The sequence below is a fragment of the Crocodylus siamensis genome, chromosome 3 (assembly GCF_052110815.1).
Source record: "Crocodylus siamensis isolate JL-2025a chromosome 3, ASM5211081v1, whole genome shotgun sequence".
Taxonomy (NCBI): domain Eukaryota; kingdom Metazoa; phylum Chordata; order Crocodylia; family Crocodylidae; genus Crocodylus; species Crocodylus siamensis.
In genome coordinates this window covers 154,451,310-154,477,869 of record NC_143397.1, presented here as the reverse complement: position 1 = coordinate 154,477,869, position 26,560 = coordinate 154,451,310, and the positions used below count along the sequence as shown (strand labels likewise).

Here is a 26,560-nt window from a genome sequence, read left to right as displayed (position 1 = left end):
AGTTATAAAAGCCTACCTAACATTAACCAAAATACATTTGTATTGATTAATTTGGTTGCATACTTTCATATATTTATGTAACACCCACCTTGTTTTGATAATTAAGTAATATTTTTCTGTTAAAAACTAGGTTGCTGTGTTGGAATAATCAATAAAAGAAGATGAATGACACTAGAGACCAGTCTCTGTTCTTTATCAGTCTGCCTGATCTACAAAAACTCTATGCCATTAAGATTACACTGATCTCTGCTGTGTCAAAAACTCAGATTAGAAATACACAGTTGAAGATTTGCAGGTAAAGGCAAATAATTTTGAGAGCTGCTATTTTCAGAAGTAATTGTTCTGATAAAAATAATTCATAAGTAGTAATAGTTATTACAAATAAGATCAATGAAATTCTTAGTCACCTTGGGATATTTACTATGTATTTTTTTCCTGGACCTCCTCTTTTGAGGTAGGCAATAGCTGCTGAAAAACCAGCAAAATATTTCATTTCAGTAAATTGTCATTAGGCTGGCCCTTATTGTGGATTTTGTTTAATTTCACAACAGCTAATTTTAGTATGGATAGCGAGTGACTGCTTTTGACTCTGACCAATCTGGATGAAATATAAATTAGTAACCTGAGCTGTCCAGCATTTACTACCAAACTACTAGAAACTTAATGTAAAATGTACTTATGCTTTAGTAGAAATAATTAAAATGAATGTAATGTAGTGCTGAGATAACAAGATCAATTTAAAGGATATTATTTTTATACTTAATTTTGAAAGTTTTATCTTCATAGGCAATTGCTCTTTCTTCATCAAGACATCCTCTCCTCACCTGTACCTGGAACACTGAATGAAATTTTAGCTGTAATGGCGGTCAGTAGTAGCATAACATATATAGAGAGTGATATATGTAGCTCCTTTTAGAGGCCTATTTATCAAAACTAATATCAGAAAATATGTGATACAATTTAAGTATAAGTGTGCTCACGTGAAACAAACAACTGAACACTAACAGTATATATGGCATATTATTCCTCTGTTGAAGAAATAGCTCTTTGAAAGGATAGTGATGATGATATACTTTCCACATGCACTTAAATGCGAAATACAAGGCTGAGTTTGACACCACTGCTTTAGGACATTTAGCGTCCTGAGCAGTTAGTTTTATTTGATGCCTCTGCCACAAATGGCATCCTGCTCCATAATTAATGGTCTATTATAGCAATAATTGTACTGAATGTACCTGTGGACATATTGAAATCAAAGAACTTAAGATTTCATGTAAAATGCTGGGGCAACCTTTGTCTGATAAGGCTGATTTCTTAAATAGCTTTCACAGGGCATGTCTACACATTCATTAATACTCCTTAGACACTGCACATTTAGTTTAGTGCTTGCTTAATGAAGTACCAACTAAATGCGCAGTACCTAGAATTACTGTGCAGAAGTGCCAACGTACAGTAATTTAGTGATGCTTACCGTGCATTAGCTTAATATAACACTGCACAGTAAGCTAATAACACAGTTTGTGTTGTAACGTGCTACTGTGCTGTTATTAGGCTAATCTGCAGTAACCATCTTGGGTAGACATGCCCATAGTAAACTAAATTTCCATGTTATTTAATATAACATATAACTATACATTTTATACTCTGTGCATGTGTGTGGTATCGACTCACTGTGGCTCAAAGCAGGTAGGATATAACCTAGCATAATAATAAGCAGGGGCAGAGTGAAGAGAACAATGGTTTGAAGCATTTACAGATGATAACCTACATTTCATATGTTTTTTAACACTCTACAAAACATAAAATCAGCTTGTCAATAAAACATTTCCACACAACTGCATTAATTTAGCTTTGGTGGTTAGTTAAGGACATAGAATAAAATAGTTCTTCGTGACTCACTTGAAAACGGACTTGTCAGCCCAGGTAACAGACTGAAAGCAATTATCCTTTGTCCTCTGTTTTTTTGGGGGATACTATCTGTACTTTAGAACCGAGATTTCAATTGCCCATGCACCAGATCCAGCCTGCAGACCTGCTTTATCTGGCTTTCTGGGCTTTGAGTAGGCCAGTGAATTTTGAGGTGGGGCTGCCAGGAGGACATAGTCTCCAGGGATATAGGTCCCCAATGGGCATGACCATCAGTGGCAGACAGGTAGTCTGATATAGCTCACATGCCACACAGCTGCTTGACTTGTAACCACTTAGCACACCTCTATTTGCCCTCTGGCCACCATTGCTTGCTCTGCTGCAGCTGCTGGCCTCACTACCTCTGCTGCTTGCCCTGCAGATCTGGCCCGCAAGGAGCCTCATGTTCTAGATCTGGCCCAGGGCACAGGCTGAGTTTGACACCACTGCTTTAGGACATTTAGCGTCCTGAGCAGTTAGTTTTATTTGATGCCTCTGCCACAAATGGCATCCTACTCCATAATTAATGGTCTATTATAGCAATAAAAGTAACTAGTAATAATAAATTAAGACTGTTATCAAAGACTTTGCTCCAGTGGAGTGGTTAATACAGGTTAGAAATGTAAGGTTGTGCTATCAGGTGCTTCTTATATACTCCTTCTATGTTCAGACATTGAAAGAATTTTTTTTTCTTATTGATTTAGATATCTCTTTACAAAACAGGAAAATGTCAGGCTTACACAGAGAAACATGAAGCTACAGTAAGTTATTAAATATGTCATGATTTTTTATGCTGTTATACTTACATTTCTTGTTGTCAAAACTTGCAAGTTATAAAATTAATGTTTCTGTGACTCCAGGCAGATGTTACACTTAAAACATGTTTTTTTAACATCCCTGGCACATGAGGATCCTGGATTCTGGGAACCTGTCCCCAGTCCTGGAGCCTCAGTAAGCAGCATAACAAGCAGAGCAGGTGGCCAGGCAGATCTTGCAGGAGTGTGGGGGATGCACATTTCTGAGAGTGGCGGGACAAGCAAGTTCCAAGAGCGGAAGGAAGCAGGCTTATCCATGCTGGGAACTCCTAAACAGTTTCTGGATGAGCAGCTGCTGCCACTCGTCCTGATCCAGGTGTTCCTCTTAAAGCAGCAGCAGTTGGGGGCTGTTTTGGAGTTTCTGGCATGAGTATGCTGCTGCAATACAGACTCTTTAGGGGAACAATTCTGGCCCCTCCTAACTTTATGCCTGGGGCAGGTGCTCCTCTTACCTGCCGCTACTGATGTGATTGGCCCCAGTGCATCGAGACCTGGATCTGGATTTGGGTGTCAGTAGCAGACTGGCTAAGTTCACAGACAACACCAAATTATGGGGAAGTGCAGTCACACTGGAGGATAGGCTGGCAATTCAGGCCAACCTGGACAGGCTCGCAAGGTGGGCAAATCAAAACCTGATGACATTCAACATAGAGAAATTCAAGGTGCTCCACCTCAGGAGAAAGAACCTACATCATACTTATAGGCTCAGCAGTGCTACACTCACTACCACCATGACCAAAAGAGAATTGGGGGTAATGATGGGTCACAAGATGAACATGAGCCACCAATGTGACACTGAAGCTGACAAAGCAAACAAAACTCTGGCTTACATCTACCAATGCATCTCAGGCAAGACGCAGGAAGTCATCCTCCCGCTTTACTTGGCCTTGGTGAAGTTGCAGCCGGAGTACTGCATCCAGTTCTGAGCTTCACACTTTAGAAAGGATGTGGAGAAGCTTGAGAGAGTCCAGAGGAGAGCCACACATATGATTAGAGGTCAAGAGAGCAGGCCTTATGAGGAGAGGCTGAGACATGGGACTCTTCAGCCTGGAGAAGAGAAGGCTCAGGGGAAACTTGGTGGCAGCCTATAAGTATATAAGGGGTGTGCATCAGGAACTGGGAGAACATCTGTTCACCAGAACACCACAAGGGAAGACAAGGCCTAACTGTCACAAACTGCTGAAAGGCCATTTTAGACTGGACATAAGGAAAAACTTCTTTACCATCCGAGTCTCCAGTATCTGGAATAGATTCTTTCCAGAACTGGTGCAAGCACCTACTCTAGATAGATGTTCAAGAAATGCCTGGATGCTCACCGTGCTGGGGTCATCTGACACCAGCTGATTTCCTGCTCTTTGGGCAGGGGCTGGACACAATGAGCTCACAAGCTCCCTTCCAGCCTTAATATCTATGAAATCTATGACCTTTAAAAAATGTGTGTGCTCCTGGTCTGCACACAAGATTTTCTGATTTCCCCTCTTTTTCATATTAATTAGATGGAAACTCCACAAAGAGTTAGTCGAGCCATTCTTCAACTCTGCCTCTCCTACACTCTTATAGCCAGACTTGCCCCAAGCTGGAATAAGGCTGGTCATCTTCTGGTACAAGGTATCTGACTCTACTAAATCAGAGACTGACCCTTTGATTTTCAGTGTTTTATCTATGCGTATGCTGTCTATTTTTTGATTATTTATGTTCTTTTAATATGTTTGCATATCTGTTCCTTTATCCCCGTTTAATGAATAATGTAAAAGGACTAGTAATTATTGTTTCTATCTTCCTTCTACTTTGTGAATTGATTTAATACACAATTAAATTGACCATAGCATACACATTAATATGTAGTACAGTAAATATCTTCTTCAAACACTGGATGTATTTTTCAAAATTGGAATTTCATAATGAACATATTTTTATACAGTAGTAGCACATTTCTGTCCTCGGTATAACGTTAAATTGCATCCAACAGTCCTGGGGATAACATTAAACAGCATCCAGCAGTAGGACAGTTTTGACTGTCAGGATAATAGTTGCTGGCTAGAATCAATGCAGGTGGCTTATGGTTTGGACAAAGTTTGGACAAGATTCCACTTCTAGCCACTTAAGTGATTTGGTGGGGTGGATTAATGACCTACCTATAACGTGCAGCGTCTATCAGCTGCACCCTATAGGTACTCTGAGTGGAGATCAGAGATAATTAAGCAGTAAAAATCTCCACAAACTCAAGGTAACAGTTAATGAATTCAGCAGTTTATTAAAACAATATCTAAATTCAGCAATTATAATTACTACAATGGCTATATAATTGCCTATACAACTATACTGTACTTAGCTTACACTAATCCTAAAAGAACATACATATATACAAATTATAACAATAACACAAGACGCACCTACACACACAAAACACTTGCAAAGGGTAATATTTACCTCAGGTGTTGTGAACCAATACCATCAGAGGGAAAGTAAGTATATTCTGGGACTGGCTCCAACAACATCCTGTTGCAGTATCTTTGATGAACTTCTCCTATTGTTAGATCCGACAGCATCAGGTAAGTAGAATCCACAATATAATTTGAATACTTATTCACTAACCAACAAACACTCCACTCTTCACCATTCAGCCAGACAACCAGGATTCACAATACTCAATTAAACATCAAACTCCTCAGACACCAGGGGCTGTGCACCATGGCTACCCTCAGAAACCTCCTCCTGAACACTCTTAAAAAAAAAAAAAATCCCACTCTCTCGCAGGAACTGCATACAACACACCAAGACAAACTGACACTTCCCACGGCACCAAAATCTATGCACCACCCTTTCTGCATCTGAGCAGACTCAGCCTTAGAGAGCTAGATCTGGATTTTTTCCACTGTCTGCAAGCTGCAGGGTCACCAAGAGGTCAATGAATACAGTGGCCTACATAGTGAGACAAGTACTCTCTAGCTACTGCAGTCTCTGGGTTGCCCCTTAGGCAAGGCATTGCGCCCACCCTCCTTTACCAGAGTTACAGTTGAAGCCACTGGGTGCGCAGGACGGTAGATCATTTAATTTGGTGGATGCCTGGTACAACTGGGACAACAATAGAGGAGACTTGCTCAAGTTAGCTGAACACTGGAAACTGCAACAAGAAGTGGCAAACTATTGAAGAAGGCGTGACAGTCATTTACTCAGGAGGCCAGATGCACAAAAGAGGATTTGGGTTGATTTTGGATGAAGAAACCTCAAAATGTTTGCATGATTTTTGGGCCTGATAAAGTGATGCTTGTGAAAATAAAGGCTAAACCTTTCAATATTGCAGTAATACAAGTCTATGGACCGACAGCTGAAAGTGGGGAAGAGGACATTGATCATTTTTATGAAAACCTTGATAAAGTGAAAAAGCAATCCAAACCTCAAGAAGCAGTCATAGTTATGCGAGTTCTAAATGCAAATTGGTTGTGACTGAGCGGATAATATTGTTGGACCTCATTGACATGGAGAGAAAAATGAAAGAGGAATGAGATGGATTGATTGGTGTGTTGCAAATGATCAAGTCATTATGAACACCTGGTTTGAACACCACCCGAGAAGAAGGCATACATGGAAAAGTCCTGGTGATAACGATAGAAACCAAATTGATTACATCATCACCATCAACAAAAGATTCAGAAATGCAGTTTAACTACCAAAAACTGATCATGTATTTGTAGTACAAGATAAGGTTGAGGAAACCTAAGAAACCAAAAGTGACAAAGAAGCTTGATTATTCAATTCTAATGGAAAAAGTTCTGATTAAAGAAACGTATACAGTTGCAGTCAAAAACCATTTTCAATAACTTGAAGGTGAACGAAATATGTCAAACTGGGACATTTTCCAAGAAGCACTCACTGAAACAGCCAAGGAGGTTATTCAATCAAAGTAAGGCAAAAGAAACAGAAATGAATGACTGAAGAAATCCTTGAACTTAAGCAAGAAAAAAGGAAGATGAAAACCTGTAGTTTGGCAGAGTATACGAAACTGGATAAAAGAATTTGATCAACATGCAATAGAGAAAAGGAGAAATGGCTTAATGAAAAATATACAGAGATAGAAAAACAAAAGGATGAAGATATTACATCGATGTATAGGAATATCAAAGACATCACAGGTAAAGGAAGATGCACTGCTGGGAGACTATAAAAGCCAAGAATAGTGACGTGATCATGGAACAAGAACAATTATTGAAAAGATCGACAAAGTATATTGAAGATTTATTCCATGACAGTTGAGAAGAAGTGCCATCTATTAAGAAGAACATGAAAAGTTTGAAAATTCTTAAGTCAGAAGTACAAACAGTTATCAACTGAATGAAAAATAATAAAGCTACAGGACCAGAGGAGATTGCAGTAGAACAAATAAAATGTTTGGAAGAGTCTGGTATAGAAAACTTAATAAATGTTATCCATGAGATTTACAAAAGCGGAGAAATACCTGAGGATCTCAGTAAATCAATCTTTATTGGGCTCCCCAAAAGACCTGGAGCCATTGAATGTGAATTCCATCGAGCCATCAGTTTAATGAGCCATGTGACAAAGATCCTCCTGCAGGTGCTGATGATAAGAACTAGAAGTAGAATAGACTGGAGATTGCAAAAGTTCAATGTGGTTTTGGTGAAGATCGAGGTACAAGAAATGCTATCTTTATGGTATGAATGTGTTCAGAGAGGGCAATAGACACGAAGAAAGACATTTTCATATATTTTAATGAGTATACCAAAGCTTCTGATAGAGTCAAGCATAAGGAATTAATGAAAATGCCAGAAGACCTGGATATTGATGATAAAAACTTGAGCATTTTAAGAAAACTTTATTGGGAGCAAACTGCAGCAGTGAAGATAGAAAATGAACTAAGTGATTTTGTCCAAATTTAGAGAGGCATGAGGCAAGGCTGTATCTTTTCACCTGACTTGTTCAACTTGTATAATGAGTAGATACTGATGAAGATTGAAGATTTACCAAGGGTGATCACTGGTGGACAGAATTTGAACAACTTGCATTATACTAATGACACAGTGTTAATAGCTGATTCAGAAAAGAAGCTGCAAGAAATTTTAGATAAAATTGTTAGTGAAAGTGAGAAGAAGGGGCTAAGTATCAACTGTAGAAAAACAGAATGTACAGTAATAACAAAGAAGAAGATTGTCCCTGTGTGTAACATTAAAGTAGATAAGGAACAGATAAGGCAGGTCAATAAATTTAACTACTTGGGAAGCTGGATAACATCAGATGGTAAATGGGATCGTGACATAAAATAGCGATTAGGGATTGAAAAAGATGCGTTTCTGAAAATGAAAAAGATATTGACATTTCTATGGGGACAAACTTAACGTTTTGGATTGCTATGTTATACCAGTCCTCATGTATGCGTCAGAATGCTGGACACTATTGCCAAGTATGGAAAAGAGAATTGAAGCAACTCAGTTGTGGTTCTTAAGGTGCATCTTGAAGGTATGTTGGACAAGTCATATCTCCAATTAAGATATTTTGTCAAGAGCAGGCTGTGGAGGAAGCTGATGATTAACCTTAGAAAGAGACAGTTGGAGTTTCTCGGATATGTTATGAGGAAAGAGGAAACCGAAAGTCTGGTTGCAACTGGAAAGACTGAAGGAAGGAGAAATCGTGGAAGACAGAGGTTGACTTACATCAAGAGTCTATCTAAATAGATGAATGTATTGACACTGGAAATTCTGTATGCCTTAAGAGAAGAGAACTGTGGAAGACCATAGTTGCCAATGTCCTGTTTGGATATGGTGCCGAGAGAGAGAGAGAGAGAGAGAGAGATCACATTTCTCTTATCCAAACTGAAAGGGACATGCTTGAAGACAATCTCATTCCACTATGTTTCATCATACTTATGGCAGTAGTCTACTCACCTACCAGAGTAGCAAAGTATAGTCAGATACAGTTGGTTAACATTTCTAACACAGCTGCACACTGCTCACATTCTCACTGAAGAAATGTATAGAATATTATACCATTTAAACTGATATAAAACTGATGTTTTATATTTTAAGGTACAATATTATCGGACTCTTTAATATGAATCACTTTTTCTTTATTATTATTTTTTTAATTCCAGATTTAAAACCCAATAAGAAAAATTGTAAAAGAGAGAACTAGTTTCATTTAAGCAAACATTTAACAGTAGCAAAGAGCTATCGATATATATCTACAGAAGGTCTTTTACAATTTAAGGACTAAATTGTAGCTTGTTCTGCTAATGAAGAATAGGGTTCAAAGAGTTTTCTTTCCTTCCACTAACTACACTGCACATGCCCCACACATGGTATTACCAAAAAATCTTGTGGTCCCAAAGACAGAAGAGAAATATTACACACTAGCCTAATTAGCTCTTCAGTAAAGTCTCAGCGTCTACACATGTGGCTGTATTAGGCCACAGGAAACTAACTCTGCCATAGGTTAGTACTTGTAAACACAAGTACTGCCCTACAGCAGCATTCTTTCATGCTCCACATATGTGGAGACTCTGACAGGGCTGGCTGGGGCACATGGGTGCTTCAGTGAGGCGCTGCCTGCCAGCTAGCCCCGCAATGGAGCACCCTTGTGCCCCCTCCAGCCCCTCTGCAGCTCGCTGAACCGGTTTGGAGCAGCCCCAGGCTGGCAGGCTGACCCCCACCAGGCCTCCTGCCAGCCAGGGCTCCTCCAACCCAGCTCAATATGCTGCAGTCCAAGCACACATGTAAACACAGTGTCCAGGAGCAATAGACTCCAGTGAGATATGTACTTTATATGGAGTTTATTGTGTTGCATTTGTTTCACATGTAGATGTACCCACTGTGGAACATTTTGCCCCAAAGACATGGTGTTTTCTTATGTATTCTGCATGTTTCTGCTTTGTGCTCCCTTGTGCAAATAAAGTAACAATTTTGTTCTTAATTCTTATAGTACCATCTAAAATCAAATTTATTCTTAAAATTTTGTTTCTATCAGTAGGTTTATATGGATGATTGAATCTAGAGTAATATTTCATTCCAACTCCTCTTTTGAGCTTGAGGAATTTGTTAAGGGTTACCCAATAAAAATAATTCATATACAAATTTCTCATTGAAAAAACCACTCATGTAAATAGTAGTTCATAATATGTTTTCATACATATTTCAGTGTTTGTTTATATGCTATTTTATTTGTAGTTCAATGAAAAATTAATTGATATGCATTTTTCTTTTTGTATAAAGAATAACAAATCTGACAAGCAAAATAAGTTAGGCACTTTCTCCTTCCGTACATAAAGACATTTTTAAATAAAGGCTTTGGACATATATTTTATAAAAATAATGTACATTTCTTTTATTTATGAAGGGAGAGATTTCATGTCTCATAAGGGAAAACAAAATGCTGTTGGTAAGTAGAATATTTTGTTAAAATATTAAGTATGCTTGCACTTAAGCAAAAATACATTATTTCTAGAGCTGCTATGATTTTATTTTGAAATATGGGAATAGCAATATCAATCACATAATCCCTGTGTTGTATGTCTCTATGGCCCCCTCTACTCATTACAGCTATAGTGCAATTAACTGGTTAACTGGGACATAACCAGTTAATTAACTGATTGACTAATTACCTTAAAACCAGCTACATATGCAAAGTACTTATCACACAATAGAAAGCTCCAACTAGCCATAAAGTTAGACCTCAAAAACATATACTAACTCTATAGCTGGTTGCTATCGAGCTTTCATTGGCACGTGTAGTAGGGTCTCCCCTGGGCTGAAAGTCCCAACCTCAGGGGTGCACCATGTCCAGCATGAAACCCCCGGGCCCTGGGGACTGAAACAGCTACAGTCCCTAGAGCTCAGGAGTGTGTGAAACCCATGAGCCCTGAGGCAACCACAATCCCCAAGGTGTGGGGGTTTCATGCACCCCCGAGCCTGGGAAACAGTGGCTATCATGATTCTCCAGCCCTGGGAGCCCCCTCAACTTGCCCAGCTTGCTTCCTGCCAGTGCAGGGGGAGCCCATGATCAGGCTCCCCCTGCACAGGCAATAAGGAATGATGGGATCTAATGTGTGATCCCACAATCATGCCTCCTGCCATGCATATGTGGCATGGCAGAAAGTGCAATTGGGTGGATCATGTATTAGATACCATTGTGCCTTTACTGCACATGTAGAGGCGGGAGTTTTCATATCAAGAGGGAAACAGAGGGGAGCCTTTTTACCCATTCATTTAAATTTACAGTATTCAAAACATCAGGTCATATGTTAATTAATTAACCTGTTATGAAAGAATACATAGGAATAAAATAGTTTCTAGCAAAACCTCCCCTATATTTCAAAACCTCACTAAAGACTACATTTGCAAATGCTGCCACCTAAATTTGCAAGAGGGAATTATGTTCAGAAGTCGGAGTTGCTTGTACAAGTAGGCATTTGTATCCAAGCACCACCATGTGCACAAAACTAAGTTATTGATGGATTTATGTGTGTGTACATAATTTTATGGATGCAGTTTAATCATTGATATTAGAAAATAGAGACCACAGTTTGTTTTAATTTTTAAGACTTGAAATGCAATTAATTGTTTTTCAGTGTTAAGGAATTCTTACCTTGTAGATTTTCAAACCACTACAATGAGCAGAATCATAAGTGGTTCCTTTAATATAAGCACATTGGCTTTGCATTTGAGAAAATTACATTAGTAAACAGTTTTGGGGGCTTTACTTTTAATACAGTTATGGACCTCAGTGTAACAGAAACCCAAGTTTGCATCAGTTTGGAGGCTTTCACAATTCGACTACCGCCACCTGAGGTACAGAACTTTTATCAATCATTTCATTCATCCTGTATGCTTCTTTATGGTCTTATTTTATCTACAATACTTTATTTAAGAATAACCAGTAGGGAAAATGTGTTTACTCCCTGTTGCTTTTGGACATTACTCAAACTATTTTCTTATCATAGGAAAGTAGGGTTGGAAGGGACCTCATCAGGTCATCTAGTCCAGCCCCCTGCTTAAGTTAGGAGCACCCCTGACTAGACCATCCCAGCAAAGTGTCTGTCTAACCTGCTGTTCAAAGTTTCCAGGGATAGAGATGCCACAACTTCTAGGTAGTCTGTTCCAATGTCTGACCATCCTCATAGTCAGAAAGTTCCTCTTAATCTCCAACCTAAATTTCCCATCCTGAAGCTTGAGGCCATTTCATAGTTTCATAGTTGGTAGGGTCAGAAGGAACCTGAGCAGATCATCAAGTCTGACCCCCTGCCATGGCAGGAAAGAGTACTGGGGTCTAATGACCCTGGCAAGGTGTTCATCTAGCCTCCTCTTAAAGACCCCCAAGGTAGGAGCCAGCACCACTTCTCTTGGAAGTTGGTTCCAGATCCTAGCCGCCCTGACAGTGAAGTAGCGCCTTCTGATATCTAGCCTGAATCTACCCTCTGCCAGCTTGTGGCCGTTATTTCTAGTCACTCCTGGTAGCACTCAGGGGAACAAGGACTCCCCCAATACGTGCTGGTCCCCCTGACCAGTTTGTAAACAGTGACTAGATGCCCCCCCTGCCTTCTTTTATGGAAGCTGAACAGGTTCAACTCCCTTAGCCTCTCCTTGCAGGGCCTGCCCTGCTGCCCCCTGATCATGTGAGTGGCCCTCCTCTGGACCCTCTCCATGTTGTCCACATTCCTTCTGAATTGTGGCACCCAGAACTGGATGCAGTACTCCAACTGGGGCCTGTCCAGTATCGCAGAGGGGGAGGATCACCTCCTTGGACCTGCTTGACATGCATCTGTGGAAGCAGGACAAGGTACGGTTGCCTTCCTGACCATGTCCCCACACTGTTGGCCCATGTTCATTTGGCATCCATGATGACTCCAAGATCCTTTTCTTCCTCCTGCTGACAAGAAGGGAGTTCCCCAGCCTGTAGGTATGCTGCTGGTTCTTCCCCCCCAGGTGCAGTACCTTGCACTTGTCAGTGTTGAAACCCACCCTGTTCTCATCCGCCCACCCCTGTAACCTGTCTAGGTCTGATTGCAGCCTATTCCTCCCTTCTAGCATGCCCACTTCCCCCCACATCTTAATGTCATCTGCAAATTTGAACAGGGTGCTTTTTACCCCCTCGTCCAAGTCGCTGATGAAGATGTTGAACAGTGCAGGCCCAAGGGCGGAGCCCAGGGGAACCCCACTGCCCACATCTCGCCAGGTCAAATAAGACCCGTCCACCACCATTCTCTGGGTGCGGCCCTCCAGCCAGTTAGTGATCCATTTGACTGTGTAGGTGCTGACACCACAGTTCCCTAGTTTTTAATGAGAATGGGGTGAGAGACAGTGTTGAAGGAATTCCTAGAGTCCAGAAATACTATGTCCACTGCTACCCCTGCATCTAAGAGTTTTGTGGCCTGGTCATAGAATGCCACCAGGTTGGTCTGATAGGACCTGCCTCTAATGAACCCATGTTGGTTGCCCCTAAACATAATCTCCCCTGCTGTCCCCTTGCAGACATGTGCCAGGATAATTCTCTCAAAAAGCTTACCCAGGATTGAGGTAAGACTAACTGGTCTAGTTTCCTGGGTCCTCCTTCCTCCCTTTTTTGAAAATGGGAACCACATTGGCCCTTTTCTAGTCCTCTGGCACCATGCCAGAGCACCACGAATACTCGTAAAGCTGTGCCAGGGGTCCCACAATGACCTCTGCTAATTCCCTCAGCACTCTGGGTTGGAGATCATTAGGACCAGCTGATTTAAATACATCCTGTCCCTCCAGAAGTTCCCTGACTAGGTCCTCACTGACTCTGGGCCTGGGTGCACACCCCCAGAGCCTACAGGAGTCCCGATGTGGGGAGTGACCTGGTTCCTGCTCATAAAAATGGAGACAAAGAAATTGTTAAATAGGTTAGCTTTGTTGTCTGGTGCGACAACTAGATTTCCTAGTGCATCTTGCAGAGGCCTGGCATTACCTGGTACCTTCTTTTTACACCCTATGTATTTAAAAAAGGACTTCTTGGTGTCCCTTGATCCGGGTAGCTAATCCCAGTTCCATCTCTGCCTTGGCCTTCCTGACTGCCCCCCTACAGCCCCAAGCAACCGAGGTATAGTCCTCCCTGGTGATAGCCCCTCTTTTCCATTTGGTGTACGCCTGCTTTTTAGCTAGGAAACATTCCTGTATGCTTGTGGTGAGCCATGGGGGCTTTTGCACCCTCTTGTCCCCTTTGATCCGTGTTGGGATTACCTCACTTCGGGCTTGGAGGGTCGTCACCTTAAGGAACAACCACTCTTCTTGGATACCTGACTCCTCTCCCCTCCGGGACCTCAGTGCCTCCCTGACTAGTCTCCTTACCTCATTGAAGTCCGCCCTTCTGAAGTCCAGGACTGCTGCCTTGCTGCAGGCCTTTGCCACCTTGCACTGGATGGTGTATTCCAGCAGGCAATGATCGCTGTCGCCCAGGTGGTTGAGCACCTGCAGACCCCTCACCAGGTCTTCACCCGTGGCCAGGACCAGGTCCAACAAGCGTGGGCCTCTGGTGGGGCTGTGTACCTCCTGGGTTAGATGGAGGTCCTGTATCTCAGCTAGGAACCTACGTGAGTGGTCAGACCTGGCTGACTGTACTTCCCAGCAGATGTCTGGAAAGTTCAGGTCACCCATGATGACCATGTCCTTTGACCTAACTACCTCTGTGAGCTGACTTAAGAATTCCTGGTCTAGCTCTTCCCCTTTGTTGGGTGGTCTGTAGTAGACCCCACCGTTAAGTCCCTTTCCCCTCAACTTCCTTGTATTCTAACCCAGAGCACTTCAGTGTGCCCCTCCTCTGACCCTGTGCTATTTGTTGAGGATGTGTATTTCTCCTTGACGTAGAGCACCACACCCCCACCTTTCCTACCTGTCCTATCCCTCCTGTACAGCCTATAGCCCTTGATATTTACCGCCCAGTCGTGTGTTGGGTCCCACCACGTTTCAGTGAGCCCCACTATGTCTGGGTTGGTGTCAGCTAGCAGGAGGGTAAGTTGCTCCTAGTCTTGTCCCATTATTCTCATCTTCTACTAAATAAATATACCATGTATTAGTCTCTATACCCATAGAAGTGCCACAGTCATGCCAATCAGATCTTTCTGGGAGGAAGATTCTCTTTGAGTTATTGCTTAAAGAAACCTTCAGAAAAAAATAGTATGACCATGATTATCAGGCACAGGTATTTTTACAAGACTATATTTCCCAGGAGATAATCTTTCCTTCACTTTCATCCATTAACAGCATGAAGTAACATTTTATCCTCAGTCATTTATTAAGAACAACCAAAGAGGTCCTGTTTTCCCCCAAAATCGGAGCAGTGTGGGCTGTACTCTAAATATGGTTAACAACAATCTTGCTTCAGAATAAAAAAATAGTATTGGTTCTGACAAAGATATCACCTTTGCTGAATCCAGCTTGGCATACTTAATCATCTGGTGCACTGATTACTAGACTGCAGTCGAAACTTCTGTCTTCTCAAATAGTCTTGGTTCTCAGAAGAAAGGGGTTCCACTTTTTCCTCTTGTTGAGCAACATACAATTTGACCTTGAAAAAGACAGAAGCAATAGTGATGGAAATTGTCTGGGTATGGTTTCATCATTAACTATGGATGCAGTACAGAAGTGTGGGAAAATATTTCAGTGCTTGGGACACAGCTAGGGAGGCAAGGAATTATGCTGACCACTGAGGAGCAGAGGCAGTGAGCTTAAATTGTTGCAGCTGAGAAATGGGCTCACAGCATGCTGGTGTAGCATCTTGGCTAGCACAGACATCACGGGGCGACTCCTGGTGCCCCATTTGTTGCCCCCCTCTGCCTGGATATTCTTCTGGTGCACAACTGCCTCTTGTGGCAAAGTCTTACTTGGGGGAGGGTGAGGTTGCATTCCACTCATCTTGTTCTCTCCCCGCTCCCACAGATACCCTACAAAGCGTGGGGATGCGTCTGCCTGGCTCCTGTGGCTGTGCTACCCCTGCCGTGGAAAACATACCTGAGGAGTCTTGGTGCCCCTTCCAAGTCACTGCCCAGGGCTGGTGCCCTGCTTATCCCACCCTACTTACACTACTAACTCAGTACAATCCTAGCGTGGGAGATTTTTTTCCTTACAGACTGAAAATATCATGCTGATAGCAAGGACTTCCTTGTTCCTGGATGGATGCAAGCCATGACAGGCAGTGCGCTGACTCTCAATAACTCTCCTTATTTAAAAAAGTGTTTAACTTCAGCTTGTCCTTTAGCAAGACTTTTGGGTGCTGATTTTCCTGAGGGGCAAAGGCACATAGTTGCTGGGTACTTTTTGCTTGGCTTTTATGCTTATCTATTTAAGTCTCCAGGTAGCCTAAGGCTAGAACATGTTATTTTCTGAGTTGCATTTAAAAGAACTGATGAGATAATATGGGACTGCTCTTTATCTGCAGAACTTTATGCAGAGTTCAGTATCTTTACTTATTAATTTCCATAAGACTTGCCCCTCAACTTTTAACATTTAGAATTCCTGAAAGTGTAAGTATTAAGTGAGTAGTAAATGAATAACCATATATTCATATTTATAGGCATTTAAGTTTCCATTTGCATAAATTTAGCAGGTTTTTTAAAAATAATTAATATTTTATTTTTAAAGCTGGAAGACTTTGATATTTCAACACAAGTCATAAAGATATTCAGCAATAATGAAAATTCAGTCATTCAGAGACATTCCATTTTAAGTAATTGGTGCTATGTCTTACCAAGGTAGGATTTTATTTAAATTTTAACAGAGTCAAACAGCCACCTGCATTGTTTGCAACAAAAACTGTGAAGTTAGAATTAGTGACTAGAACCTGGGAAACAGCTTTAAACAAAAGTGAAACTGACCAATCTATTTCCCTTACTTAGATTAAAAAATACAGATTATAAATAAAGCATATAAACAATGATTCAGTGTTAAAAGTAATATTGTATGTATGTATGTATGCAATATATAGAAAGTGAATGGTAAATTGGATTTTTTTTAACCTTTTAACTTTAGTAATGCATGGTTATGATGTAGAAAAAATGTTTTCTCCTCTGTTTTACCAGAATGTACTACTTAAAAGAAAAATATTTCCACTTCTTTTTTCAAGCTGTTCCTGTTTCACATGCCCCTTTCATTATATCACTGTAAAAAAGCGGGGGGAGGGGTACAATTTAATTTTTTGTTTTATTTATTCTGCACACACCATAATTGTGCTGCAAATAATAATACAAAACTGTAGGTCACACTTTTACCAAACTATTGTTTTATATTCTAAGAAACAAATGGTCTGTATTAAAATTGATATTGTTTCACAAATGAACTTCTGTCATCATGACATTCCGAGCACAAATGTCCTAGTTCCATAGTTTGTACAGGCAGTGGTTTAAACAAGTTCTAACCAAAAGAAAGTTGTATACAAGCTGAATAAAATTGCTTCCCCTATCAGACCCCCATCCTGCACTAGTGTCAGGTTGATTTGGTCTCTATAATTCCCATAAAGTTATAAATAAAATCAGGGAGTGCATCTACACATTCATTAATGTGCCTTAGATGCTGTATATGTAGTTTAGTACTCAATAAAGTACTAGAGTTTTAGTACTCAATAACTAGAGTTTCTGCACAGTAATGCCAGTGCACAATTATTTTGTGATGCTTATTGTATATTAGTCTAATAACACTGCACAGTAGGCTATGAGCACAGTTTTAACCACCACACTACTGTGCAGTGTTATTAGGATAATGCGCAGTCAGCGCCTTGTGTAGACTCACGGACTATGTAGCTTCCATACCAAACCAAGTGACATTTCTGCACTTTGCTCTTAAAACATTCTAAGTGTTATTAAATATGTTGTATGTGATCTTAGTGATATATGGCACTTTTTTTTATCTTCATGCATACAGCCTGAAAATGGGTCAGATCATTAGTATCAGCCACGTAAGTCCACCAGAGTCTCCTTTTCGTTCATATAAAGACTTCCAGATGCACTGGAAGAGTCTGGTAAGAAAAAACACAAGGGCTTTTCTTAATCTTGTTTCGCTTTTGAGACATGTTTTTATATTTGCCAAATTTTTTATACAGTATGCCATTTTATATGCATTTTCTTTTTAGTATGGGTATAGTCTTCCAGAGGATCATGGAGAAACAAAAACATATTGCAACGTTTACTTCAAATTGATAGGAGAACAGCTCTTTACATATCCTTTTAATACAATTTACTTATGTTTCATTTCCTTTTCCTTTAGTATGCTGGTCAAGATACAAACTTTAATCCATACTAAGCATCAAATTTTTTGCAGGTGTAATTTCATTGAAGTCAGTGGAATTATTTCCATAGAGGATCTAGTCCAAAATATCTATTCTGAGCCCTGTTTTATTCTGAACCTGGTTTTATTAATGAGTGATATCAGATCTGATCTAATCTGCTTTGCTGGAGATCTTTCTTGAGTAGTGCTGATACATGAATAGGAGTTCTTACTGGGTCATGAAAACTGAAATAGATTTTCTTTCACGTTGTACAGCCACTGGATTAAATCAGTTTTAACAAAACAGAATTGTACAGTCTTTAAAAATTACTTCTCCTCTCAGGCATCGATCCTGCAAACATTTAAACATGTACATATGTTTAAAGATAAGCACGTTCATAAGTATTTGCAAGATCAGAACTGGAGTCAGATTTATTTCCATAATACCCATGAAGTTATAAACCTACATGTTCCTCAGCCTTCAATAATCATCCATGAAAACAAGATAGAGAACATCATAATTAATCTGAAAAAAGAAATCACAAAAACTCCCTTTAAAAAAAAATAAATCATTTCAGACCTATGGAAAAAAATAAATAGTATTGACTGAATTCTTTTCTGTCCAACCCACTCTTTAAAGAGGGCACTCTCATCTAAGATAAGATCTCATTTTTTATTTGCCTTGCAATCTTTGTAATCTGATAAGAAGAATCCTCCATACTCTGTATATCATTTTTTTAAATCCCCCAATCAATTATTCAGATACTGCAAAATATATACTATAAATCATGGATCAGCAACACCCAGCACACATGCCAGAGCATGGCATGCAAGGTCGTTTTGCTCAGCATGCCACAGCCAGCATGAGCTGTGAACAGCTGCTGCCAGCTACTGAGCCTGGGACTGCTTGCAGCAGGTAGCTAGGAGGCTGCAAGCCCTGTTGCAACCAACCCAGGCTCCGCAGCTGGCAACACCTGCCCAGCACCTGGGCCGGCAGCAGCCAGGAGGCTGCAAATAGCTGCACTGGGCTCTGGAGCCCCAGCACTGGCTCAGTGGCAGCAGTGGCTGCACACACACCTCCAGACAGACAGTGGAAGAGGGTTCTGGGGCAGTGCAACCCTGGCCCCTCCCCCACCATCTACCCAAAGACCTGCATGCAGCCACCACCACAGAGCTGGTGCCAGTGCTCTAGAGCCCAGCACAGCTGTTTGCAGCCTGCCCACCAGCTGCTAAAACTGTCCAGCACCCAGGCTGACTATGGTAAATTGTTGGAAGGCTGCAAACACCTGCACTGGGCTCCAGAGCCTTTAGCTGGGTTCCACGGTGGCAGCAGCTACAAATGAGCCTCTAGGCTGGCCCATCACCCGCCATTCACCTGGAAGTATGTGTGCATGCAGCCACCACCAGCAGTAAGGATCAGGCCTCTGTGATCTATCCCTGGCATGCCAAGTCAAGGCATGGGTTAGGGTTGGGGTGTTCTTGGCACTGGCCAAAAGTATTTATAGCAGGGATCGGCAATGTTTATTTCAGATATTTTATTTTGTCTGAAGTGGTTACTAGCAGAGGGTAGTCAGGACAATTAGGAAACCCTTGAGAAACATGTTGACCTAATTAAGGATGCTTAAGGAAGTGTAAATAATTTAAAAAAAAATTTAAAAAAGGAAGATAACATATTTGGATTAGGACTGTGCAAAGCTGATTTGCATCAGAGGCGATTCAGCCCTATTTGGCAGCTGAATCTCCAAATCTGTACCGAATAAGGAGACCAATGAAAAGATCCAAACTGATTCGAAGCTCTCTGAATCGATTCGGGCAAGATTCGGAGAACTTCAAAGATTTGGAGGAGGCAGGGGAGTGGGGGCTTGAGGAAGGATGGAGAGAACCATGGGGGGACCTCTGCCAGGCCCCATCCCCTGCCTGCTCCCTCAGCCTCCCTCAGTACCCCCCAACCCCCTCCTGCTCTCCCAGACTGTCCCATGGCTGCCCCTCCTGGCCCCAGTTCCTGGTTCTTTAAAAAAAAGCTCCTACTCACTGGCTGCTGTCAGTCAGGGAGTGATCTCCAATGCCCTGCACTGCCCTGTGCTGCATGGGGGCTCTGCCACTAGCCCCCCAACCCTGCCCACTCTTCCAGCCTCCCCATGGCTGCCCCGCCTGCCCCAGCTCCCAGCTCTTTAAGGGAAACAAAAAAAAAGCCTGCACTCACTGGCGGCTGTAGCACCCTTGGGGGTCCCCACGCAGCATAAGGCAGTGGTGATCACCCCCCCGCCCTGGCAGCAGCCAGTGAGTGCCAAGCTTTTTTTTTTTAAATTTCTTAAAGAGTTGGGAGCTGGGGCAGGCAGGGCAGCTGCAGTGGTGGTAGGGGAGCTGGGAGAGCAGGCAGGGGTCGGGAGTTAGCAGCTGGTGAGTGCTGGGCTTTTCTTCTCAAAGAGCTGGGAGAGTGGGTAGGGATGGAGCCAATTCAGTGGTCGCCAAATCTCCAAATCAGATTTAGCCAAATCGATTCGGCACAGTGATTCGAATCACTGAATAGAACACTGTCCCCCAAATCAGCTGAATCCGAATCTGAAGCAAATACTAGTCACTTTGCACAGGCCTAATTTGGAGATCCTCCAGAGAGAGATTTTTTTTTTAAATAACCACAAATTGAACACAGCTTGAAAGAGAATATAAATATTTAAGCTTCTACCTAGTTATAGCAAAAAAATAGCCAGTTTCAATGCTTCGATTTATACCAAGTATATTATCTTTATTTTTCAAGAATTCTTGTTGATTTGGGGGCAGGGCTGCCCAAGGGGTAAAGTATTACTCAGAGGGAGTGAAGGTGAATATTGTCTAAGTAGAGTAAAAATTTCAAAACTTTAAAATATTTTTTTAAAATAGCAAAAATAGGCATGTTTGTTTGTTTTGCTATTGAAGACTTCTTAATGTGTTAATAGGGTCATCCTCTAAATAAAAGGATTAATACTTTCATTACACACAATACAAAAGGTCTTGTTATGTTGTCCTTAACACTTATTCAAGTACCCTATCAATTGCATCAGAAGCCAACCAGTACAGTATTTTCCTAGAGTACATTTAGAAGGTATATTAAATACCTTTCTTTCTGACCTGAAGTCTAATCTTCCTCACCTATGTGGATTTCCAGTACAGATAACAAGTAAACAACTATATGCTACACAGGAACTTGCCAAGCCTCTAATGCATGTAAGAAATTTGCATCTTAATATACATGGGACCCTGGAGGGGGAGGGCTTTTTGGGGTTTCTGGGGCTCCAGTGCATCTTGTGGGAAGAGGTTTCTCCCCTACGGGGGTTTGAGCTCTCCCTGCAGTGATGCGGGGGGTGGGGCATTGCCTGGTTCTTACAACATTTATGGGACCCTGGGGTGTTTGGACCTGAGGCAGTCTCATGGGAGGGGTTCCTCTCCCTGGGGTTTGAGTACTCCCTGCTTCTCCGAGCTGCTGGGGGCTGCCTCCGGCTGTGCAAGGCACACATGGGAGCTGGAGAGAAGGGGCAGTGTAGAGGATCTGAGATGTAAGCCTTGGCACCAGCCTGAGCAAGCCTCAGTTCTGCCATCTGGAGCAACAGTGGCAGCAGCAACATCACTGGCAATGTGTAGGCAGTGCATGCAGGTGCATATGCACCCCCTGAGATTGGCAGTGCAACCCCAGGGGAACATGCTGCTGATACTGCTGGCAGCACCGGTGGGTGGTCACTACTCACCACATCCCTGCCCCTCCCTCCGCTGCCACTGCCGGTAGCATCTGTGGGGGGTTGCCAAGCACTGGTTAGCGCTTGCCACCCCGCCACACCTCCAACACCATGGCCACCTGCAGGAGCTCCCCACTCAGCCTGCTGCCGACACCGCCATTGTTGCCTGTGGGAGCTCCCTGGTGCCATACCACTGACACTGCCACCACCTGCAGGTGATCACCATGCCCCCCCAGCCTCTGGGGGCACGCGGCATTTATGAGCAACATGGAGCACACCTTTGTGCTGGCAGACTAGATCTGGGAGGGCATGCCTCTCCTATTTGTCATCCATGCTGCCCGGAGTCTGGGAGAGCTGTAGGTGGTCTTATGTGGGGAGGTGTGCAGGGGGTCTGAAAGTGATTAAGGTGGGAGGGTTTCAGGGACCCAACAGAAGGCTTCCCTTGCTGGCTACGCAGGGCAGAGCTTGCAGTGCTGGCTGTAGTACCTGGGTGGCAATGGGGAAATTGGCCCTCTATTATCCCCTTTTGTACCCTCTTCCCTCTACCCAATAGTACATTTTGAATAAATAAATAAAACCCACATAGACAAAGCTGATTATTTTTATTTTTGACTTATTTTTTTTTAATTACACAAAAGAAGAAGAATGATTTGAACCATGCTGATACTGGGCTGACTGTAGAGCTAGCTACACCTGGTGGTAGCAATTAGTACTTACCACTTAGAAAGCCCTGGTTAAATATACATGCAATAAAGGCAAATGAGGTGTTCTGACACCACTACCCCATTTCGCTTTGCATTTAAAACACATGCAACAGCTTTAATTAAGGTGATTCCTGGCATTTTAAAAGCACTCTAAAGCCACCCACATGTATTAAGTGACAGCTTCAGTCCCCTTTAAATGGTGAAAATCATTACATGTATATAATAGCCTGTTGTTCATGGTAAGAAGTGTACCATCTCATGGAGTTTTTCAGAACATTGTGAAAACATAAAAATGTATGTCCTACAATGAACAACTGTTAATACTTTAGGAAAATGTATAGCTTCGTACAATACAGTTTGAGCTTGGTATGTATGTTTTCTGCCACAAATATATAACTAAATAGGAAAGTAAATTGATGTGCTATGAAGCCAAGTTAATAATTCTTTTGGACCTGAGTTTTCCATTTTCAGAAACATATCCTATCTCAGTATCATAATGTTACATCAAAATTTTTATTTAATTTCTTTCTTTTTAAAAAGAAAAATCAGAGAAAAATAAATGGCTTGGGATTTTAAGCCTTTAAATAGTTCCAATCAAATTTTAAAGGTCACACTTAAGAGTTGATGGGACTTGAGCAAGGCAAAATTCATAGCTAGTTTAGATAAATGGGTTGTAGAAAATTTGAGTTTCACACTTTGAGAATTATACTGGATGTGGTGCGGGGGAGAAACAAATTTAAATACAAAAGCTGAAATTATGTAGAATTCAATAGAGATTTGAGAGATTCTAAAAATTTTATATTCTGTTTTCTGAACATGGCTTCCGTACATGGCTTCTGTTTGTTTCTTTTCTACTGAGGAAGGTTAGGCTGGTTTCCTGGTCCTGCAGTTTCTACAGCTATCTGGACTGTCATGTATAATGATGTCTGTAGAAGTCACCGCAGACAAAGAGGACAATCTGCCAACTTCTTATAAGTTTAAATTTTGAAAGCACTAAACTAAGATAATAAAAGGACAGATCGTAACAAGCCTCTAATGTGCCTCCTCTGATGCACCCCAGTGCCTAAAATGTAAGCAACTTGCTCCAGGAGGATAATCCAGATTTACAAATTAGATGGTTAAACTTCCTATAAAGTGAATGGGGAGACCTACGTGGTTTCTGAAAGCAGTCCAGATTGCTTGGTCACCTAGCAAGGAAGTGTTTATGGGTAGCCAGTAGGAAACAGGCACAGGGAACGTCTGAATTCCCACTTCTCCTTGGAGTTTAAACATCTGACTTTGGGCTACATGGAAAGTGCTTCTTTTTTCTTGGGTTCCAGATCACTCAAACGGAAGATAGCTACATGAAGCATTAAACCAGGGGCAGGTAATTATTTCGGGCGGAAGGCTGCTTACTGAGTTTTGGCAAGATATCAAGGGCCGCATGACAGGGGCAGATAAATATTAATTTTCTAAATTTTGGGGGGGGCCGCACTGGCTGGATAGAATGGCCTCGTGGGCTGCATCCAGCTCCTGGCCCGCATTTTGCCCACCCCTGCATTAAACCCTAATTCCGTGGCCTGTGAGGTGGTGTCATCCATCCCATGAGTCTCTCCACAGGCGTTGTGCAGCACTGAGAGTAGTAATTGCTGTGGTTTCCAGAGCTGCAGCAAATAACACTACTACCACTCCACCACCAGCAACTTTCTAGTCTTGTAAGGAGCCCAACAGGCCAGATGAAAGTCCCATGCACCAGTGCATGAGGCAAGCAGATGGCTACATCCGACATATGGGACCATACCCAAATACAGATCCTGTACACCTATCCCATGTTGCATTTGGCCAGGGGGCTGGGAGGTTGAGCACCACTGTATTAACTGACAATAGTACTGGTTCAAAATAAAGCACAGTACCACCTGTTCACTTTTACCTAGGAGGTCAGAAAGTAGAGTTCTAGGTACAGTTTACTATGAGGAGATCTTCTACTTCTGATAGAGTTCCCCCAAGCACCACGCTGTGGGGTAGGCTGGATAAGAGTTTCACATTTAGGTTTTTGTCCACCCTTCTCTTGAAGCAGACCCTGGGAAGTCACAAAAGCAAGATTCATGAGGCCACAAGCAAAGCAAGCAAGAGGAAGTGTGACTCCTACTTCAGTGGTAGTGGCATTTCTCTGGAAGCAGAGGGGAGTGCTGGATTCTGACTCCTTTGTGCCGAGATTATTTCTGTTTTGTTTCTGGAAAATGTATAAAACAGTTCAGAGGCAGAAACTGGGTATATGATTCTGTGGTGCAGTGAAAGATGCCATGCATAAAGAGGGGAGTTCTGGGTTCTGGTCTCTACTACCAGGCTTGATTATGTATTTTCCACTTACGGGGTGTCTGAAGTAATCCTATATATATTTTGCAGTGAGCTTTGTGATTTGCTTGTAAGGCATTCTTTCTCTGATAAACATGTGTTGCAGGGAGCAAAACCCAAGCCCACAATTCTGACTGGTAAAAGGATTTGCAAGGTCTCTCCGACTCAGGCTCCTTCAAAGAGAGAGACTTTGAATCTAAGTTCTTCATCACGCAATACAGAAATCAACCACAGGATGGAGCTTTTGATCAATCACCCAGAAACTTGTATCTTCTCAAATCTCAGTCAATGTACAGAGGAAGGTATTGCTGAGGCCATGAAGAAAACAATCCATAGAAGGCAACCACAACAGACTCCTGGAACATCAGAGCTGCCAGTTCACTTGGCTGAGTCTTTAAAACTGTCTAAAAATTCAGCTGTGGAGTCTCAAAGGAAAGGTGCCACCAGAATTATACCAATTTTTAAAGGAAAGTTGCTGCAAATGAATATAAATTCCACAAGAGCCATTGATGGAAATAAAAAGCAGACTGTTTTACAACATTCCCCAAAGGTTGTAAGGGATGCAACAGCCTCTAAAATATCTGTAGTCAAACCCAGTTTACCTCAGGTATATAAATCTGTCCAAAATATGTCAATCAGTCTTACTAATAGCAATGTTCCTCCGAGAGCGGCTGCAAGTGCCAAAGTAAAGCATGGTGGATCTTTGTGTGACCATAAAACAGAACCTGGAAGGCAGCTGATGAATTCTCTTCTTTCTAGTGGCTCAGCATCAGATAGTAATTCAAGTGAAGCTGAACTCAGAAAGCAAAACTATTTGTTGTCTGGTAGTGTCAAATTGGGACTTCAAACAGAAAGTGCCAATCTAGAATTGAACATACCTGTAGGCCTTAACCCCTGTACAAAAAGAGGAAAAATATTTGTAAACCAAAAGACCACACAAATTCTTGGTGAAAGGCCTGGGTCAAAGAAAATATATCTGCCGATCTGCAAGTCAGACAAAAAAATTACGAATTCCAGGATATTGCAGCATCAAACAAAGAGCCAAACTAAAGGAGTAGAGTCAAATATTCACAGATTGGATTTAAATAGTACAATGTATACTGTCAAAAGGGAAGAACATCGAGAATCATTGCAACCATCAAAGAAATATAATGCTAAGACAACCAGTCATCACTCACAATTAAACTGTGAGCAGGTACAGTAAATAATACTTATTAGTACTTCCCAATTGTATCTAAACTGAGGTTATTTGAGTTGTATGTTCTTTAAAGCTGTACCGGATAGACTGTGTATTTCTCACATATGCTATAAAGATCTAATTCATCTGTAAGGATCAGTTTGGTAGACTGTAAGATTTTATAGCTTGACATTTGTCTTCTCCACAGTTCTTCATTCATTTCTATTGTCTTTTAAAATGTCAAAGCCTGTAGAAATGTGGGATTCTGGCTTATTAGTACTGTCACATGCACGGCTTTGCTGCTAGTGTTGGGAGGAGCAGCAATAAAATAAGATTCCAACAGATAGTGGTATGTTCTTTGGACAGCAAGTGATAGATTTAACTGCATAATTCATGGTGGTGTTAATGGCCAATAAAAGTTACAGATTAGGATGGATTATAATGGTGAGATCCAGCAAAAAAAAACATTAATCAGAAGTTGAGCTGTTCTAACAATTGCAATAGGTGTATATTTTACTTAATGAAGGACCAAATTTTCTATTTTAAGATGTTTACAGTGACAGACCCTCTGCAGTACGAAACAGTGGACTCAAAGCAGATTTACTCCAAAGGAGGGATTCACTTTAAGGAAGTTTCAAAGAAAGGATGTGGCAAAAGACAACAGGTGAAAAGTTTAATAACATCCACAGGGATTTGA

At 41.6% G+C, this 26,560-nt stretch overlaps 1 protein-coding gene across 1 annotated transcript; it reads left to right on the top strand.

Annotated features, from left to right (window-relative positions):
* The first annotated feature begins 161 nt into the window (after positions 1 to 161).
* C3H18orf63 (chromosome 3 C18orf63 homolog) lies at positions 162 to 26,560 on the top strand. Its single transcript, XM_090037682.1, has 12 exons — positions 162 to 295; positions 787 to 865; positions 2,610 to 2,666; positions 4,217 to 4,328; positions 10,065 to 10,106; positions 11,439 to 11,515; positions 16,322 to 16,431; positions 17,597 to 17,693; positions 17,805 to 17,890; positions 20,959 to 21,142; positions 24,793 to 25,881; positions 26,411 to 26,560. Exons 1-12 carry the CDS (start codon positions 162 to 164, stop codon positions 26,558 to 26,560), a joined length of 2,217 nt encoding a protein of 738 aa, XP_089893808.1.

Bases quoted from the DNA above. Each gene is read 5' to 3' on its own strand.
- C3H18orf63 (XM_090037682.1), top strand. From the start codon at position 162: ATGAATGACACTAGAGACCAGTCTCTGTTCTTTATCAGTCTGCCTGAT. The intron at 11,516-16,321 runs GTACAGAACTTT...TTATTTTTAAAG, and splicing joins TTCGACTACCGCCACCTGAG to CTGGAAGACTTTGATATTTC. The intron at 21,143-24,792 runs GTAAGAAATTTG...CATGTGTTGCAG, and splicing joins TTGCCAAGCCTCTAATGCAT to GGAGCAAAACCCAAGCCCAC.